The sequence below is a fragment of the Macaca fascicularis genome, chromosome 4 (genome assembly GCF_037993035.2).
Source record: "Macaca fascicularis isolate 582-1 chromosome 4, T2T-MFA8v1.1".
NCBI classification, from domain to species: Eukaryota; Metazoa; Chordata; class Mammalia; order Primates; family Cercopithecidae; genus Macaca; species Macaca fascicularis.
In genome coordinates this window covers 54523278-54541937 of record NC_088378.1, presented here as the reverse complement: position 1 = coordinate 54541937, position 18660 = coordinate 54523278, and the positions used below count along the sequence as shown (strand labels likewise).

At 35.8% G+C, this 18660-nt stretch overlaps 1 protein-coding gene, 1 long non-coding RNA gene and 1 pseudogene across 2 annotated transcripts in view; 1 reads left to right on the top strand and 2 right to left on the bottom strand.

The window, feature by feature from the left end:
- The window catches only part of ADGB (androglobin), a 232929-nt gene that overhangs the window by 171392 nt on the left and 42877 nt on the right, over positions 1–18660 (bottom strand). Inside the window, exons 3-5 of the mRNA XM_005552076.5 lie at positions 11755–11847; positions 3113–3184; positions 365–574 (exon numbers count right to left, since the gene is read on the bottom strand). Coding sequence (XP_005552133.3) covers positions 365–574; positions 3113–3184; positions 11755–11847 — 375 coding nt within the window. The remainder of the gene's footprint in view (positions 1–364; positions 575–3112; positions 3185–11754; positions 11848–18660) is intronic.
- The window catches only part of LOC123573016 (uncharacterized), a 105936-nt gene that overhangs the window by 50015 nt on the left and 37261 nt on the right, over positions 1–18660 (top strand). The gene's annotated exons all lie outside the window — the stretch shown is intronic.
- On the bottom strand, positions 16754–16911 carry LOC123573155 (U6 spliceosomal RNA; annotated as a pseudogene).

The following is an 18660-nucleotide window of genomic DNA, read 5'->3' as shown; positions in this document are numbered from 1 at the left end:
TCTCTCTCTCTTTTTTTTTTTTTTTTTTTTTGGAGTTTCCCTCTTGCTGCCCAGGCTGGAGTGTAATGGCGTGACCTTAGCTCACTCAAACTGCCTCCCAGGTTCAAGCAATTCTCCCACCTCGGCCTCCAGAGTAGATGGGATTACAGGCACCCACCACCATACCCAGCTAATTTTTTGTCTTTTTAGTAGCGACAGCATTTCACCATGTTGCCCAGGCTGGTTGCGAACTCCTGATCTCAGGTGATCCACCAGCCTTGGCCTCCCAAAGTGCTGTGATTACAGGCATGAGCCACCACACCAGGCCAAGTATATTTCAATATGAAAGACTCATGAGATTTCAAGCACATGAAAATGAACTTACCATCCAGTAAAGTTTCACAACATACTTTCCATAGCTATTGAACAAAGGCATATGACCCTTCACAGCCTTGCACAGAGAGTATATGTGTTCCCAGGGCTTCCAGGGGAGAAGAGGAGGTTCCCCGGAGGTCCCCTTAAAATAGTTGCTCAAAATTCCTCCATTGAAGATCTTCCACACTGCATAGATTTCACTGATAATCCACCTCATCAGCTAGAGACAAAAAACATTAGTGTTAATTGGTTATTTTTCAGTTGTAGGTACTGTAATTTAGGAAGAAATACAGTAAAAAGAAATCCACTTCCAAGAATAATATCAAATTATACATATTATGTATTCCATACTTTCATTTCTGATCTACAGAATAAAATTGTAGGTCTTGCTTTTGTTTTCGGGAAATACAGTCACAATACAAACTAAAATGTCTCATACTAAACATACTCGTAGCTAAGAAAGCTGTCTGCTGAAGTAAACTGTGGGTGATTTGGCATCGACTTCTATTTGACACTGACATTCATATCAGTGGTGTGTGTGCGCATGTGAGAGAGAGAAATCTTCTGATAATTGTGACAAATGAGTGAGCTACTCTTTGGTAAATGTTGAGATATTTGAGAAGGATATTATCTCTTGTATGTCAATAGGACCAATTAGAGAAGGAATGAGATCTGAAAGAATTAAAATGGGGTAGACATGTAAATATACTGTAAATTCCATATGTCATGGGTTGATCTGTAACTGTTGAAATGCTCTAAGTAAAACGTCCCCTTGCAGTGTTTTTAACAGGCAGCAAGGCCCAGTGGGTCGATGGACTTCAGAGTGGAAACAAAGACCAAAATTTGAATCCTCTTTCAGATCTTCACAGCCTTCTGCTTTTGAGAAAGTTGCTTCCACCTCGTAAGTTGCAGTTCCTCATCTGTAGAACGTAGATAATAGTAGCTATTTTTCAGCATTTTTTTGTGAGGACTAGAAGCAGTATGTAAGAAATCTCTAGGTCACAGTGGCTGTTCAATAAAGCCATTGTTACCTCAGTAGTATCTGATTTTCTGAAATATTCATCTCATGTTTAACTGCCTGGTTTATAAGGAAATTAAATATTTAATATTGGCCTTATATGATTTATGTTTCTCTTAATTTGAGTTATCTAGAAAATTCTTAATGTTTGGTAAAGTAGAAAAAGACAAAGCAGGTATCCTTCTGTATATCTGGAAATTTTATTGTAGAATATTTTATACTTTCCTTCCCTTGAAAAATGAAAAGCTAAAGTCTAAGTGGGTTTAGGATTCAAAAAATAGGTGTATTTTGTACTAAAACATAAAACATATTAGAGATAATTTTATACTAATATGTATAACTGGTTGAAGAAATATAACATTTTGATTTTAATATTGGTCAAGATATTGAAGATAAGAAAAAGTATTTCAAGCAATATTGACTATGCCTCACTCCTCTGAGTCTTAGGAGAAAATAAGTTTTAAAAGTTCTTGTTTCTGATTTAATTAACGTAGAGGAGTGGAACAGGCCTGCTTGTATGGATAAAACCCGACCCAACATGGGGCGGGGAGGTGGGGAGTAGGAGGTGGGGGGATGAGTTCCCACCAGAAGTAGGACAGCTGTATTGCAATCCAAGTACACCCCAATTTCCCTTGCACTATCACATCATACAACATCACTATACCCGCCCTCTTGATGTGGCATAGGACAAGATGGGCAGCCACTTCATGTCCAATGCTGGTCATATGGATCCCAAGGGGAAAAGCCCAGAGGGAGAGAGTACAGCTACTCTGAGACCGGGGGCAGGAGAATAGAGGCTCACTAAACTCAGGTAAAGAGACTTCATTTTCCTTTTGAATGTTGGTGTGTAAAATACTGTTACCTTAAGTGAAATAAGCCAAACAAAGACAAACAACTGCATGATTTCACATATATGTGGAATCTAAAAATACAGAAGTCTGAGAAACGGACAGAGAAATGGTGGTTACCAGGGTCTGGAAGGAGGGGGATATGGGGAAGATGTTGGTAAGGGGTACAAAGTTTTAGTTCTGAAAGATAAGTTATGGAGATCTACTTGCAACAATGCAGCTGTAGTTAACAATATTGTATTGTATACCTGAAATTTGCTCAGAGAATAGATCTTCAGTGTTCTTAACACACATATATACATACACAATAACACACACAATAATACACAATATTAACTGACACACACAATAACTGAGTTGATGTTTATGTTGATTAGCTTAATTGTGATAAATATTTAACAATGTATATCAAATCATCAAGTTGTATACCTTAAATATATACAATCTTTGGCCAGAAACAGGGGCTGATGCTTGTAATCCCAGCACTTTGGGAGGCCGTGTGGGAGGATTGCTTGAGCCCAGGAGTTCGAGACCAGCCTGGAAAATGTGGTGCGATCTCATCTCTACCAAAAATTTTAAAATTAGCTGGGGGTGACGGCACATCCCTGTAGTCCCAGCTACCAGGAATCTGAGGTGGGAGGATCATTTTTAGCCCAGGAGGTTGAGACTGCACTGAGCTGTGTTCACACCACTGCACTCTAGCCTGAGCAACAGAGCAAGACTTTGTCTCAAACACCAACCCCCATATATATTTTTCAATGTTATATATGTATATATAATACCAAAACTTGAAGGTGAACAAGGGAGAGTTGAAATCGACTGTCTGGGAATGGTTTAAGTAGGACTGGAAGGCAATTAATGATGAGACTTTAGTTCGTATTTCTGTACATACCTCACTGCAGAGTAAATGTTCATTTGCTGAAAATAAGTCAAACGTTATTTCGTTTTTCACAACTACCGGAGTCTGAAAAAAAAAAATATATAGGTATATATTACTCCTTAAGAAAAATAATAAAAAAGTAATTTAATGAAACAGTTTTAATCCATTTATGCCTGAGGTTGCAATTTTTTGAATTTTTGCAATCAGACCTTGGCGATGACCTTGAGCAGTAGGATATAAATAACTCCTACCTGCTTAACGTTCCAATAATGGAACACTAGGCATAAATCGGTTGGTGCTGGAAATAGGCCAACCTGATTCAACCTGTTTGAAGACAATTTTTTCATGAACCAAGGAGTCAGGGATGTTTTGTGGATGATTCAAGCACATTACATTTATTGTGCGCTTCATTTCTACTATTATTCCATTGTAATATATAATGAAATAATTATACAACTCACCACAATGTAGAATCAGTGGGAGCCCTGAGCTTGTTTTCCTGCAATTAGATAGTCCCATCTGGGGGTGACTGGAGACAGTGACAAATCATCAGGCATTAGGTTTTCATAAGGAGTGCACAACCTAGATTCCTCACATGCATGCGCAGTTCACAATAAGGTTCACACTGCTATGAGAACCTAATGCTGCTGCTGATCTGACAGGAAGTGGAGCTCAGCTGATAATGCAAATGATGTGGAACGGCAGTGAGTACAGATGAAGCTTTGCTTGCTCGCCCGCCGCTCACCTCCAGCTGTGTGGCCCGGTTCCAAACAGGTCACAGATTGGTACTGGTCCATGGACCAGGGTTGGGGACCACTGCTTTAAAATCTAAATTAACCACTGAAGCTAAACCTGAAAACTTAGTTAACAACTGATAGCAGGGAAAATATCTTCATCTTGGATGACTAATATTAGCCTATTAGCTTTTCTCCCATTTAATTATTATTGTCTATTTTGTTAGTGTTAAATTTTTGTTTGAGATTGTGATAGCTTTTTAAAATCTAGTTCAAGTTAATATCCTGTTAGATTAAAAAATTATTTTGATGGTCATTATTTAATTAGTACACATCTAAATCAGGTACCAATAAATAATAATAAAGTAAAACTAATAGGGAAATGCCAATTGTAACTTTTAAAAATTGAGCTATAATTCATATCAAGTATATATATTTAACATACCAAATTAACATGAAAATGGTTTTGATTACAGAATCAAGTTTTTAAGGAAGTTAACATCACCAATTACTTTTACTCATCTATACAAGTAGCATCTTGAAAAGTCAATAAAAAAAGTTAGAGAAAAATTTACCTAAAACTGCCTTAAAGGCGTAAATTGACTCTGCAGATCATAAATTATAAACATAGTTTCTTCTGGCTTGACTGACTGTGATGGAATGCTTCTGAAATGCCCCCATACTTCAGTGATTACCAAAGTTGATAATCTATACATTAATAAGTATTAGATACCTAAAGTTTGCAGTATTAGTCTTGATAGCCTCCTGCTGACAAGTGAAAAGTAGAAATTAAGTTTGTAAAATACAACAAATGTTAAGGCAGAGGTCTCTACAATGGCATTTTCACACTTCTACTGCCTATACCTGTACCTGGGGCAGGATAAATCTTCAGACATCCTAATCTATTCAATATATTCAGTGCTCAAGGGTCTGGGCCACTCGTTTCTAGTTCTTAGAAATAAACAGGTCTGGTAAATTATTCTGTGATCAGAACTTGTTAACCTTCTTGGTTGGAAGGGCTCATGTTTATTCTGCTATCCTAAATTCAGGATTTTAAGGTACTTTATGATAGTGTAATCGAGTAGCTTAGCTTCAAAATGCATTTTGAAACTTTTTTTCCTTTATTTCTGTTAGCCATAAAATACACTGTAAAATTTAGTTTCCCTCCTTTCCCACCAGGCATCCTGATGCACAGTGCTCACTTATCTAATTATGCACTTGCTTAAAAATCCCAGGGGCTACTTTTGAAACAAACCAGGCATAGAGATCCAGCTGCAGAATTCTCCTGCTTAAGTGGAGTTATGAACGATTAGTCTACCATTATCAGGCCAAAGTCAAGATGATGTCAATGATATCAACCAGACCTGCAGAAGGGCAAATATTCAAGATAGCCATTGGAAGAGACTTGCAGACCTGCATCCTCCTGGACATGTTTCGCCTACCATGTTTTCCCTCTTAAACTCTCTCAATTAACCCCCAAAGCAAAAAATTGTCTTTTAAGGGCATAAGCCTGGCCATTCCCCAACTTCTAGCATTTGAATACAGTTACTTTACTTTCACCACATCTTGTTTCTTGTGTTCTGGCCTCTGGGCAGTGAGCAGCCAAACTTGAGTCAGTTACTAATTTGGTGCCCTTTGTGAAAAACTGTGTGTTTCAAGTGACTCAACCTGTATGCCTGGTTTCCAATGAGTGGAGCAATTGCCTGCAGCAGTGTGCCAGGGATTATTTGTTAATGCTACCAGTCAGGGCAGGGGGGACTTGCAAATGCCAGCAGCTCATGGCTAGTTGTCCCCAAACCTAGCCAGCAGTTACCAAGACTGCCTTTGTCTCAGGGAATTTCCCTTCCCTCCTTTTCATGGCATCAGCTTTTGCTATCATTCTCTGTTGGTGTAAGGAAAGCAACACCTGGGAAGTCAACAGGCTCCAAGAACTGGGTAAGTCAACTGGAATGCACCTGAAAATCCTCTGTCTCTGCCATCTGGTTTCTCTAGCTGTTTGCCGTAGTGTAGGTCATCTGTGCTGCTGTGTTGGCCTCTGTGACATCTGGACTTAATGCAGGACAATTAAACTGTGGTGCTGTCTGCGTTTGAGACAAGGTCTCATGATATTTCTCCAGTATCATCTTTCAGGGATCAGTTTGGGGTGCTCCATCTGTGTCAGATCCATTCACGTTTGTGTCTGTTTAGTCTCACCCCTACTTCTGAGGGTGCTTTGGAATGGTCTCAATTGCACCAGCCAAGACCAGGTCCATCTGATTGTCAGAATGCAACAAAACAGGCTTCTCCTCACTAGGGGACAAACTCTTTCCAAAATCCTGGCCCCTGATTTTTTGCAGGCACTCAGGAGTATTTACTGTATCTGTGTCAAGCTTTGTGCGGGGAAAAAAAAAACATGTGAATTATTTTCTAGTCTACCTGAGACTCTAGCTAGTTACACACTGTAGCTTGCTTGTGTGAAAATTTTAAAACCGATGGACAAACTACAGGAAAAAAGAATCAGAGCTCAAATACTTAACCTGCAACTTTAGAGTTAAGTAGAACCTTCTAAAGCTCTCTATTTATTTTTCTTTTCTGCCTGTTTTGAATCTGCTGTTATTAAGCTACTGGTGTTGATATAAAACATATGATTTCAAGGTTATTCGGACATTTTATTTTTCTTATATAGTTCATCCAGTCTCAGCTAAAACGTAAACATTGGAAACTCATTTAAAACTGAAAGCAAAAGGATAAAACATGTTTTTAAAAATGAAAACGGCTTTATCCAAAATTTTGGTCCAGAGCTATTACAGGATTACTTACCAGGGCAAGCAAAGTTTAGCCATGTGGACAGGTCTCAATTTTCTCAAAAATAAGATGGATCCAGTTATCTTTTATAGACCACTGAGTTTTTGATGTTCTCTCATGGCTAGAGTCCTGAGATAAAAACTACTGGATCTTTGTGTGTGTGTGCGTGTGTGTTTGTGTATACATACACACATATACATATACCTGTTTAGATATGTTTATGTATATGTACATGTATTATGCTATTTGTTGTGTCTAACATACTACCAAACTGGCTTATGAATAAATGAGTATTCATAAAATAAGTCCAAATGCTTTTCAAGTTCAAATGAATCTTTGGTAAATAAAACTTGTTTAAAAATTATTAGTACAATAAAAAGCCAGGGAAGGTGGCTCACACCTGTAATCTCAACACTATGGGAGGTGAAAGTGGGCAGATCACTTGAACCTAGGATTAAGAGACCAGCCTGAACAACATGGCAAAACTCTGTATCTACAAAAAATAGAAAAATTAGCTGGACATGGTGGTGTGTGTCTATGGTCCCAGGAACTTGGGAGGCTAAGGTAGAAGGACCACCTGAGCCCAGGAGGTTGAGGGTGTCATGAGCTATGATCATTCCACTGCCCTCCAGCCTGGGCAAGACTGAGATCCTGTCTCAAAAAAAACCTTAATAAGATAAAACTAAAAATGTCTTCAGAATCATCAGCATACACTTTTGTCTAGATATGTTTTATGTTTGCCTCTGCTAGTTATTTTAAGGTGTCAGAGTTTGGCACAAAGATTGTGAGACTATCAGCGAGCCAAAAGCAAAACAATCTTTGTTTGTGTGACTTTTTTTTTTAAACAAATAAGACTAACTTAATATTGTTGTTTCAATAAAAATGACTAAATCTTCTGAGTTATCAGCAAAATGCCCATGTATTTCACTTTAAGATTCTTATTTAGGTGAATAACCAATGTTCACAGACTTGATAAATGGTTAGAAAAAAAACTTTAAATGATGACTACCTTTGTTTAATATCTCAGTTTTCAAGACTAATCTATTATACACTGTTAAAAATTTAAAAAGAGTACATAAAAAATGAGACAAATGCTTGGAGGAAGATTTTTTGTGTAATTTAAAATCTTAAAATTATTTTGGATGCTCATTGGATAACTGGGTCATTTCCAACTAAAAGAGGGTTTAATATAAAAAAAATACAAGTTTCTAAAATTTGTAAAATGGTTTCATTTATGAGATACTAACATCTGATAAATAGTTAAGGATTTCTTGCTGCTTAGGTTTTCATGAAAATTTAACATTACTAAAACTATAAATTTTAGTTAATATATAATTCCATAAATTGTGTTCTTATTTTAAAATAATTTTATATAATTTAGGGGTTATTTACAAGTTTTTTATTTAAAAAGGTGACTTATATGGTTTGGCTCTGTGTCTCCATCCAAATCTAATGTTGAATTGTAATTCCAAATGTTGGGGGAGGAGCACAGTAGGAGGTGATTGGATCATGGGGGCAGATTTCTTCCTTGCTGCTCTCCTGATCATGAGGGAGTTCTCATGAAATTTGATGGTTTAAAAGCTTATGCACTTCCTCCTTACTCTCCCTCTCTCCTGTCACCATGTGAAGAAGTGCTTTCTTCCCCTTCACCTTCTGCCATGATTGTAAGTTTCCTGAGGCCTCCCTAGCCATGCCTCCTATACAGCCTGTGGAACTGTGAGTCAATTAAACCTCTTTTCTCCATAAATTGCCCAGTCTCAGGTATGTCTTTATAGTAGCGTGAGAATGGACTAATACAGTGGCTGGACACAGTGGCTAATGTTTGTAATCCTAGCACTTTGGGAGGTCAAGACAACAGGATCACTGGAGTACAGGAGTTCAAGACCAGCCTGGGCAACATAGTGAGATCCTATCTCTGAAAGTAAGATAAAGTAAAAAAAAAAAGTAAATAAAAGAGAGGTATTTATATAAACATGAAAGTATATTTTTGGTTAAAAAAGGTTATAAAAAATAATTTTATGTAAAAACTTAGATGGTAAATTTTTGGCCTAAAATAAAATGACTTATTATTTAAAAAAGAAAACCACATAAAACAAGAAAGTCCAAACATGTCATATATGATCTGTGTAAGTTGTGACAATGTACATAAATTATTTTCTAGAGTCTTTCTAAAATTGGACTCCTATGTTAAAAAAAGGTTTTCTTAAGGTATTTGTGCTCAATAAAATTACTATAAGTTTTTATTTAAATTCTATTATTTATTTTAAAAACTTATCAGAATCATATCTCAAAAATTCAACTTTGTTGTTTGTTTTGCTGCTTTCAACTCTTTGTCCCTTTCAGAAGGACTGAGATGATAACTTTCTCCTTCAGCTTTTTCATCAGATCCTGTAACTTTTTTCATCTGGTTCTAGTTGTTGTTGTGGCCTGATGCTAAAATGTTTTATCTTAAAAATAAAATAAATGTAATACAATAAAGTATAAAGTAAACTCAATGTTTTCCAAAACTATAACTTGATTTTGTACTCTTGGCTTTTTAAATATGTCTAAATTTTTCAGTGAAATCACAAAACTTCTCATGCAATTACTAACAATTGTGTATTCCCCTACTATACTCACAACCTTGAACACACTTTTCCTGTGTCTGATTCAATTCAAGTATTTTTTTTTTTCATCATGCTTGACTTCCAGGTTATCTAAATGGGTTTTCCGTAAGGAAAATCAATCACACTAAAAAAGATTTATCTTTGCCTTTTGGGCAACTGGCTTTAAAAAAATAAGATTTTATATTTTATCAAGATAATTCCTATGTTATTATTATTAGATTTTTGATTACATAAAACTCTGAGATTAAAAAGAGTTAAGGTTTTTACATTCATGTAATCTTTTATATCGCCTTTAAAGTCTTTTAACTATCAGGCCCATGATTCCATTATTGTTTGTTTGTTTGTTTGTTTTTGAGACAGGGTCTTGCTCTGTCACTTGGGCTGTAGTGCAGTGGTCCAATCTCAGTTCACTGAAAACTCTGCCTCCCAGGTTCGAGTGATTCTTGTGCCTCAGCCTCCGGGGTAGCTGGGATTACAGACATGCATTACCACACCTGGATAATTTTTGTATTTTTAGCAGAGACATAATTTCACTGTGTTGGCCAAGCTGGTCTCAATGATCCACCCACCTCAGCCTCCCAAAGTGCTCAAAGTGCTGGGATTACATGAATGAGCCACCATAGCCAGCGTGTGATTCTGTTTTGATCAAATGTTTTGAGCCCTTTAGCATCTTTGACAAATGTCATCAGAAGTTAAATTCTTCTAAATTAAGTCTCAGATTTGTTGTTGAAACTTATCAAAAGTATAAAAATTAGTCACTACAAGGTTGTAAAATATTTTTACAATTTCCAGTCAAGTCATGGACTACTATCAATACCTTCACCCCACTGAAAGATTTCTTATCAGGTGCTATTAACTAATCCTTCTGCTGTTAAGTTACAGAGTCTTGCCTCCTGGGCACACAGATGCCTAAACAGCTGATAGCTCAATGCATAAAACTTAAAGACAGGTCAATTTGGTACCCTTGCTTTTTGACTTTAATTTTGGGCTCTTATATTACTTAAAAGGGTTTTAATAATTAATAAACACCTGCCCACCTCCATTCGTATCTTGCCTAAAACGGGTAATTGGCTGTAAGTCTTTAGACTCTAAGTCCCTTGGCCAGAGGGGTGCCACCAAGGAACATGATGGCCTGGCACAGGTAGTCACACCAGCCTGACATTAATATGAACCAAAATAAAACCTTGACCATTGATACTGCCTCTGGCATATCTTGCCCAAAAAGGAAAGGGGGAATATATACTAAAAAGTAAAATCCTAAGGCTTCCCTAACTTACTGGGCAGACCCACCTCCTTGACCAAAGGAACCTGAGGAAAAAGACTTTTATGTTTATCCAAATTTAAAACAGCATCATCTTGTGCAATTCATACCCGTTATTTGTATGAAATGTAAACCATGTACTTATATTGAGCAGAGACTGAATATTGTTAGTAACACATTAATATTAAGTACATTATATTAATATCACAGAATTTATATTCTTCATGTCAATGTTATCTAATACTATAAGTAACTTAAAAGCATGGTTCATATATATTTGATTTATTTTATTTCAAATATCTTATAAGTAGGCATTCAAAAAATACTCTGGCAGGTAGAATATTATTTTTGCATTTTAGTGAATCTTTGAATTTAGATTCATCTGATTTACTCAACTAGTAAGAGTACTTGAAAAATATGATGGATATATTATATTTTCTTGAATTAGTAGCAGTTCTAATGAGGCTAAAACTTTTAGGAATAAAATAAATTTTATATATATACATAATTTTAATGGATTCCACAAATGTACAGAACAATCAGGTTTATTACCATCATTTGACTACTTCTAAATCATTTCGCCCACTGGTTTCCTATGAATTAGGTGAAAATAATAGCAGATTCAAGGAAGGACAAAGGCAATAGTGGTAATTTAACCCTTGGAAAATCTAAATATATTCAAACTAACATGGCTGTTATTAAGATAGACCAGTGTGTTTAAAGATTTAATCTCTGTAAGTGCTATTTAAAAATGAAAGTTTATTGAGTGATGTTCCAGTCAATATGATTCAAGTGGTTGGGTGTGAGATCCAGAAACTAATGTGTTCTCTGGAAAATACTTCAAGAATCCCTGAAATAGAGATATCTAAGTGCAAAACTCTTGGGCCGGAAAATTAATGCTAATAAACACAGGAGAAAACAGATCTCCATCCTATGAATGTTCATGCAAAGAAGCAGAAAGAAGTGTGTCAGTCAGAAATTAAGGAATAACTTCATACACAACATTTTAAGTGATAATGTAACACTTTGGAGAGAAGAAGAAAAGTAAAGGCTCTAAACAAAAATTCAATAATATCTCAGGCCAGTACAAGAAATATTAAACTATATTGATAAACATTTATTTTTGATTAGTTGCCAAAAAGCAATTACTTTTTTTACTGAATGCCACAAGAGAAACTTACCCTAAATCATAACAAAAATGCAATTTTTATCACTAGGATAATACATCCACATAGTAAGTATTTTATTTAATAGAAAAAACTTTCTTACCCGACTAAATAAAATATCCTGTGGACGTTTCCAGGAATAAATTTTCAACGATGGTGGTAACTCAATCTTTCCTTCAGGGTCTTCAAAAAAATGCTATATGAAAATAAATTGAGTTTTTTCTCCATATTGTTTTATTAAAATAAAAACAACTAAATTTTAATAAAAAAGAAATAAATTGATTTGGTCAATCAATAAGCCTTTACAAAGCAGTTTGCATCCTTGTCGTAAGAGCTAATTCGTGGAGTATTTTAAAAATACTGAATTTAACAATAATGTATGTAATTTACATATACTCATTGATTACATGTAATATGCTCATTGATTTTTGAGCTGCATTTTGATTATATATGAGGTAGCCCAAACAAGCATGAGATGCTTTGGAAAATAAATTAGATATGGCAGGAAAGCAATTTACGATGGGCCAGACATGGCCACATTCTCCATTGAAAAAATTTTTTTACTTGAATGTAGAAGATTTAAAAATATTTAATTTTCAACTATTAGAATCATAAACAAGATTATATATAAATAAAACTTGGATGTTTGACCTGATTTTCATTTATTAATTTTAAAAATTAATCTCTTACCTTTGAGATAATTATAGATTCATATACAGCTGTATGAAATAATACAATGGGTTCTTGTATTCCCTTTACCCAATTTCTCCAAGTGTAACATCTTGTGAAACTGTAAGCAGTATCACAACCAGGATATTGACATAGACGGTCAAGATATAGAACAATTTTATCACCACAAGTACCATTCCTATGCTTTTTCATAGCCATACCTATGCTTCCACTCCCCATCCCATACCCCATCCCTAACACCTGGCAGAAATTCCTCTGATCTCTATTTCTATAATTTTGTCATTATATACCAAATGTCTATATAACATTCAGTAATGTTATATAGATGAAATCACACCATATGTGGTATAATTGTAAGGAAGTATGAAATCCTTTGGATTGGTTTTGCTTCTGTCTGTATAATTCTCTGGAGATTCATCCAAGTTGTTTCAGGTATCAATAGTTTGTTTTTGTTTATTGCCGAGTAATATTTCATGTATAGACATTTGTTTTTTCACCAATTGTTTATTGAAGAACATCTGGGCTGTTTCCAGGGTTGGGCTATTACCAATAAAGCTGCTGTTAACACCTGCATAACATAAGTTTTCATTTATCTAAGATAAATGCCCAAGAAAGCAATTAATTCATTAATTTTTGAACTCTTATTATGGGTCAATTAGTGAGCTCTGGAGAAAGAATAATATCCAAATGCATACTCTCAAATGCTAGCAATCTAGTAAGTTAGAAGTGCTTCAGGCAAGTACTATGTAAGAGTTCTTCTTATAAAACATAACATTAAAATTGCCAAGTTATAAATGAAATTGCTTCAAGAATATAAACTATCTGTACAGGATAAAGAGCAACTAAGCTTCACCTGAGTTAATAAGGACAGGGATAAATAAATACTGTTTTGTGATTTTCATAGTAATCACGTTTTTACCCTAAGTCTGGTGTGGCCTGAGAAACAGGTTATATTTGAGGGCATTGTGTACAGTCCGAACATTGTAAGTATATACGTTTATCTGAAGATGTAGTTTATTGTCACCTTTAAGATACTGGAATAATCTGAATGAAGACAAAGCATATGTCAACATCCAGGCAAGATTCTCAAAAAGCGAATCATCGAAAAATTGACTGAATTTCCAGGAGCTGTTGCTACACTTCTGGGGTTTTCTCACATCATTTTCCCCTCCTTTATTGCAAATATTATTTGTTTTAAAGTTCCTTATCTAACAATGCCAAAATCTAAAGTGTTCATGGATCAATTTCTATTATTTGATTTCTCCTCTTGGTTTTCAGTCACTTGGTTCTATTTCTTTTCATATCTTGTAATTTTTTAAAAAAACCTTTTATTTTATAATTGGGGGTACATAAGGAGCTTTGTTCCACAGGTAAACTCATGTCACAGGGATTTGTTGTACAGATTATTTCATCAGCCGGTTGTTAAGCCTACTACCTAATAGTTATCTTTTCTGTGCCTCTCTTTCTTCCCAGCCTCCCTAATCAAGTAGATCCCAGTGTCTGTTGTTTCCTTCTTGGTGTTTATAAGTTCTTATGATTTAGCTCCCACTTAGAAGTGAGAATGTGTGGTATTTGGTTTTTTGTTCCTGCATTAGTTTGCTAAAGATAGTAGCCTCCAGCTCCATCCATGTTCCCACAAAAGACATGATCTTGTTCTTTCTCATGGTTTCACAGTGTATGCGTACACATAGTGTATATGTATCCATGGTGTATATGTATCACATTTTCTTTATTCAATCTGTCATTGATGGTTATTTAGGTTGCTTCCATGTTTTTTGCTATTGTGAATAGTGCTGCAATGAACATTCACATGCATGTATCTCTACGGTAGAATGATTTATGTTCCTCTGGGTATATAGCCAGTAATAGGATTGCTAGGTCAAATGGTAGTTCTACTTATACCTCTTTGAGGAATTGACGTAGTGCTTCCTACAATGGTTGAACTATAAGCATTCCTTTTTCTCCATAACCTCACCAGCATCTGTTACTTTTTTTGGCTTTTTAATAATACAAATTCTGATAGGTGTGAGATGGCATCTCTAATAATAAATAATATTGAGCTTTTTTCATATGCTTGTTGGCTGCACATATGACTTCTTTTGAGAAGTTCAGGTCTGTTCATGTCATTTGCCCACTTTTAAATGTGGTTGTTTGTTTTTCTCTTGTAAATGTGTTTAAATTCCTTATAGATACTGGATATTAGACCTTGGTCAAATGTACAGTTTGCAAATGTTTTCTCCCATTCTGTAGTTTGTCTGTTTACTCTGTTGATAGTTTATTTTGCTGTGCAGAAGCTCTTAAGTTTAATCAGATCCACTTGTCAATTTTTGCTTTTGTTGCCATTGCTTTTGGTGGCTTCGTCAAGAAATCTTTGCCCATTTCTATGTCCAGGATGCTATGGTATTGCCTAGGTTGTTTTTCAGGGTTTTTATAGTTTTGGGTTTTACATTTAAGTCTTTATTCCATCGTGAGTTGATTTTTGTGTATGGTGTAAGAACAGGGTCTAGCTTCAATCTTCTGCATATGGCTAGCCAGCTATCTCAGCACCATTTATTGAATGGGGAGGCTTTTCCCCATTGCTTGTTTTTGTCAGCTTTGTCAAAGATCAGATGGTCATAGATGTGTGGCCTTACTTATGGGCTCTCTACTCTGCCTCATTCGTCTATGTGCCTGTTTTCAAATCAGTACCATGCTGTTTTGGTTACTATAGCCTTGTATAATAGTATGGTTTGAAGTCAGGTTGCGTGATTCCTCCAGCTTCTTCTTCTTCTTTTTTTTTTTTTTCCTTAGGATTGCTTTGACTATTCGGGCTCTTTTTTCGTTTCACATGAACTTTAAAATAGTTTTTTTCTAGTTCTGTGAAGAATGTCATTGGTATTTTGATAGGGACAGCATTGAATCTGTAAATTACTTTGGGCAGTATAGCCTTTTCAATGATATTGATTCTTCCTATCTATGAGCATGGAATGTTTTCCTGTTTGTTTCTGTTTGAGCGGTTTTGTAGTTCTGCTTGTATAGTTGTTTCACCTCCCTGGTTAGCTGAATTCCTAGGTATTTTCTTCCTTTTGTGACAATTGTGAATGGCTTGCCTTTCTGATTTGGCTCTCATTTTGTCTATTGTTCGTGTATAGGAATACTAGTGGTTTTTATACATTGAATTTGTATCCAGCAACTTTGCTGAACAATAGCAACATCAGCTACTGGAGCTTTTGGGACAAGACTATGGGGTTTTCTAGATATGGAATTATGTCGTCTTCAAATAGAGATGGTTTAACTTCCTCTCTTCTTGGATGCACTTTATTTCTTTCTCCCATCTGATTGCTCTGGCTAGGACTTCCAATACTATGTTAAATAGAAGTGGTGAGCGAGGGCATCTTTGTCTTATGATGGTTTTCAAAGGGGAATGCTTCTGGCTTTTACCCATTCAGTATAATGTTGACTGTGGGTTTGTCATAGATGGTTCTTATTATTTTGAGGTATGATCCTTCAATACCTAGTTTATTAAGAGATTTTTACATGAAGTGGTGTCAAATTTAATCAAAAGCCTTTTCTTCATCTATTTAGATATTCATGTGGTTTTTGTCTTTAGTTTTGTTTATGTGAAGAATCACGTTTATTGATTTGCATATGTTGAGCCAACCTTGCATCCTGGGTATGAAGAGTACTTAATCATGGTAGATTAGCTTTTTGATGTGCTGCTGGATTCGATTTGCAAGTATCTTGTTGAGGAATTTTGCATCGATGTTCATCAAGAATATTGAGCTGACATTTTCATTTTTTGTTGTTTCTCTGCCAGGTTTTGTTATCAAGATGTTGCTGGCCTCATAGAATCACTTTGGGAGGAGTCCCTCCTTCTCAATTTTTTAGAATAGTTTCAGTAGAAATGGTACCAGCTCATCTTTCTACATATGGTAGAATTCAGCTGTAATCCATCAGGTGCCAGGCTTTTGTTTAGTTGGTAGGCCCCTTATTACTGATTCCATTTCAGAGCTTGTTATTGGTTTGTTCAGGAAAACAATATCTTCCTGGCTCAGTCTTAGGAGGGTGTATGTGTCCAGCAATTTATCCATCTCTTCTAGGTTTTGTAGCTCGTGTGCATAGAGGAGTTTGTAGTCGTTTCTGATAGTTGTTTTTATTTCTGTGGGGTCAGTAGTAACACTACCTTCATCATTTCTAATTGTGTTTATTTGGATTTTGTATCTTTTCTTTGTTATTAGTCTAGCTAGTGGTCTGTTTTACTAATTTTTTCAAAACAACAACTCCTGGATTTGTTGATCTTTGAAATTATTTTTCCTGTCTCATTTTCCCTCAGTTCAGCTCTAATTTTCATTATTTCTCATCTTCTGCTAGCATTGGGATTAATTTGTTCTAGCTTCTCTAATTATTTCCATTGCAAAGTTAGATTATTAATTAAAAATATGGACCTCTTCACGAATTTGTGTGCCATGTTTGCGCAGGAGCCATGCTTGTGCAGGAGCCATGCTTGTGCAAGGGCCATGCTTGTGCAGGGGCCATGCAAATCTTTTCTGTATCATTCCAATTTTAGTATATGCACTGCTGAAGTGAGCACTGTATACTGATTTTGAATCCTGAAACTTTGCTGAAGTTGTTTACCATCTGAAGAAGCTTTTGATCTGAGACTATGGGGTTTTCTAGATATAGAATCATGTCATCTGCAAACAGGGAGAGTTTGACTTCCTCTCTACCTATTAGGGTGCCCTTTATTCCTTTTTCTTAGCTGATTTCTCTGGCTAGAACTTCCAATACTGTGTTGAATAGGAGTGGTGAGAGAGGACATCTTTGTCATGTGCCAGTTTTCAAGAGGAATGCTTCCAGCTCTTGTCATTTAGTATAATGTTTGCTGTGGGTTTTTCATAGATAGTTCTTTTTATTTCAAGGTATGTTCCTTCAATACCTAGTTTATTGAGAGTTTTTAACCATTTCCCACTTGCCCCCGAGAATACTCACCAGCAGTGCTTGCAGTTGCAGTGTTTATTCCAAGATAAAACACGTTTGGTATAAGAAATTCTTTCACCACCTCTAAACATCAAAGCACTGAATTCCTACATCCTGTTCAAGAAGGACAATCCTGAGCACATGATTAACCAGGTAAACCTCAGACTCCTATTGATTAAAAGAATGCTGGAAAAGCATCACACCCCAGGGCAGCAACATCTTCAAGGTCACCCATGTTCTGATGATGCCACACATCTTCACCTGTCTGGAAGACATTTTGCCCAAAAGTCTACTACCAATATCAGGGAAATGAAATGAAATCCAAGTAATCACTGCAAAGTTTGAGGCTTGCACAACAGCAAGGACAGCAATAATATCTGGAGAGAAATACATTGTTTTTTGCAGAATGTGATGTTCCACTTTGTGTTATTCTGTGCTTTGAAATTTATCACATGAAGAAAAGTATTAAATACTGATCATCATATACATTTCTGTTACATTAATATTAGAGAGAAGTTCTGTTTAGAAATAACTCTAAGAACAGCTTTTTATGTTTTATTTTCACATTGAAAATTAGTCAGATTTGCTTCAGCCTCAAAGAGTATGTTTATGTAAAATTAAATGAATGCAGGAAGTGAGCTGCACTTTTTTGTAAATGGGAAAAGGCTTAACATCAAGGGGTGTTGAATTTTATCAAAAGTTATTTCTGCATCTGTTGAGATAATCATGTGGCTTTTGTCTTTAGTTGTGTTTATGTGATGAATCACACTGATTGATTTGTGTCTGTTGAAGCAACCTTGCATCCTGGCAGTGAAGCCTACTTGATCATGGTGGATTAGCTTTTTGATGTGCTGCTGGATTTGGTTGGCAAGTATTTTGTTGAGGATTTTTACATCAATGTCCAGCAAGGATACTGGCCTGAAGTTTTTTGTTGTTGTTGTGTCTCTGTCATGTTTTGTTACCAGGATGATAATGTTCTCACGGAATGAGTTGGGGAGGAGTATCTCCTTCTCAATTTTTTGGAATAGTTTCTGTAAGAATGGTACCAGCTTGTCTTTGTACATCTGGTAGAATTCACATGCTTAATAAGTTTTGATGAATGATATAAATTGAGTCTAAAAATTAATATGGGCTCTAGATAATGATGTCTTCTTCTAGAGAGGAGAATTTTACTTCCTTTTGGCAGGCGGAGTACAAGATGTACCTGACCCAGTCAACACTGGGTTTCAGGATTTGGTAGGGCTGGTGTAAATTTGGTTTGCCCTTACTTCATACAGAATGCTTAGCTGGTATGCTGCACTGTCTAAAAAAGCTGGAGTGTTTATCAGGGTCCCTTTACCTTGATGTTCCTAAATTTATCTCC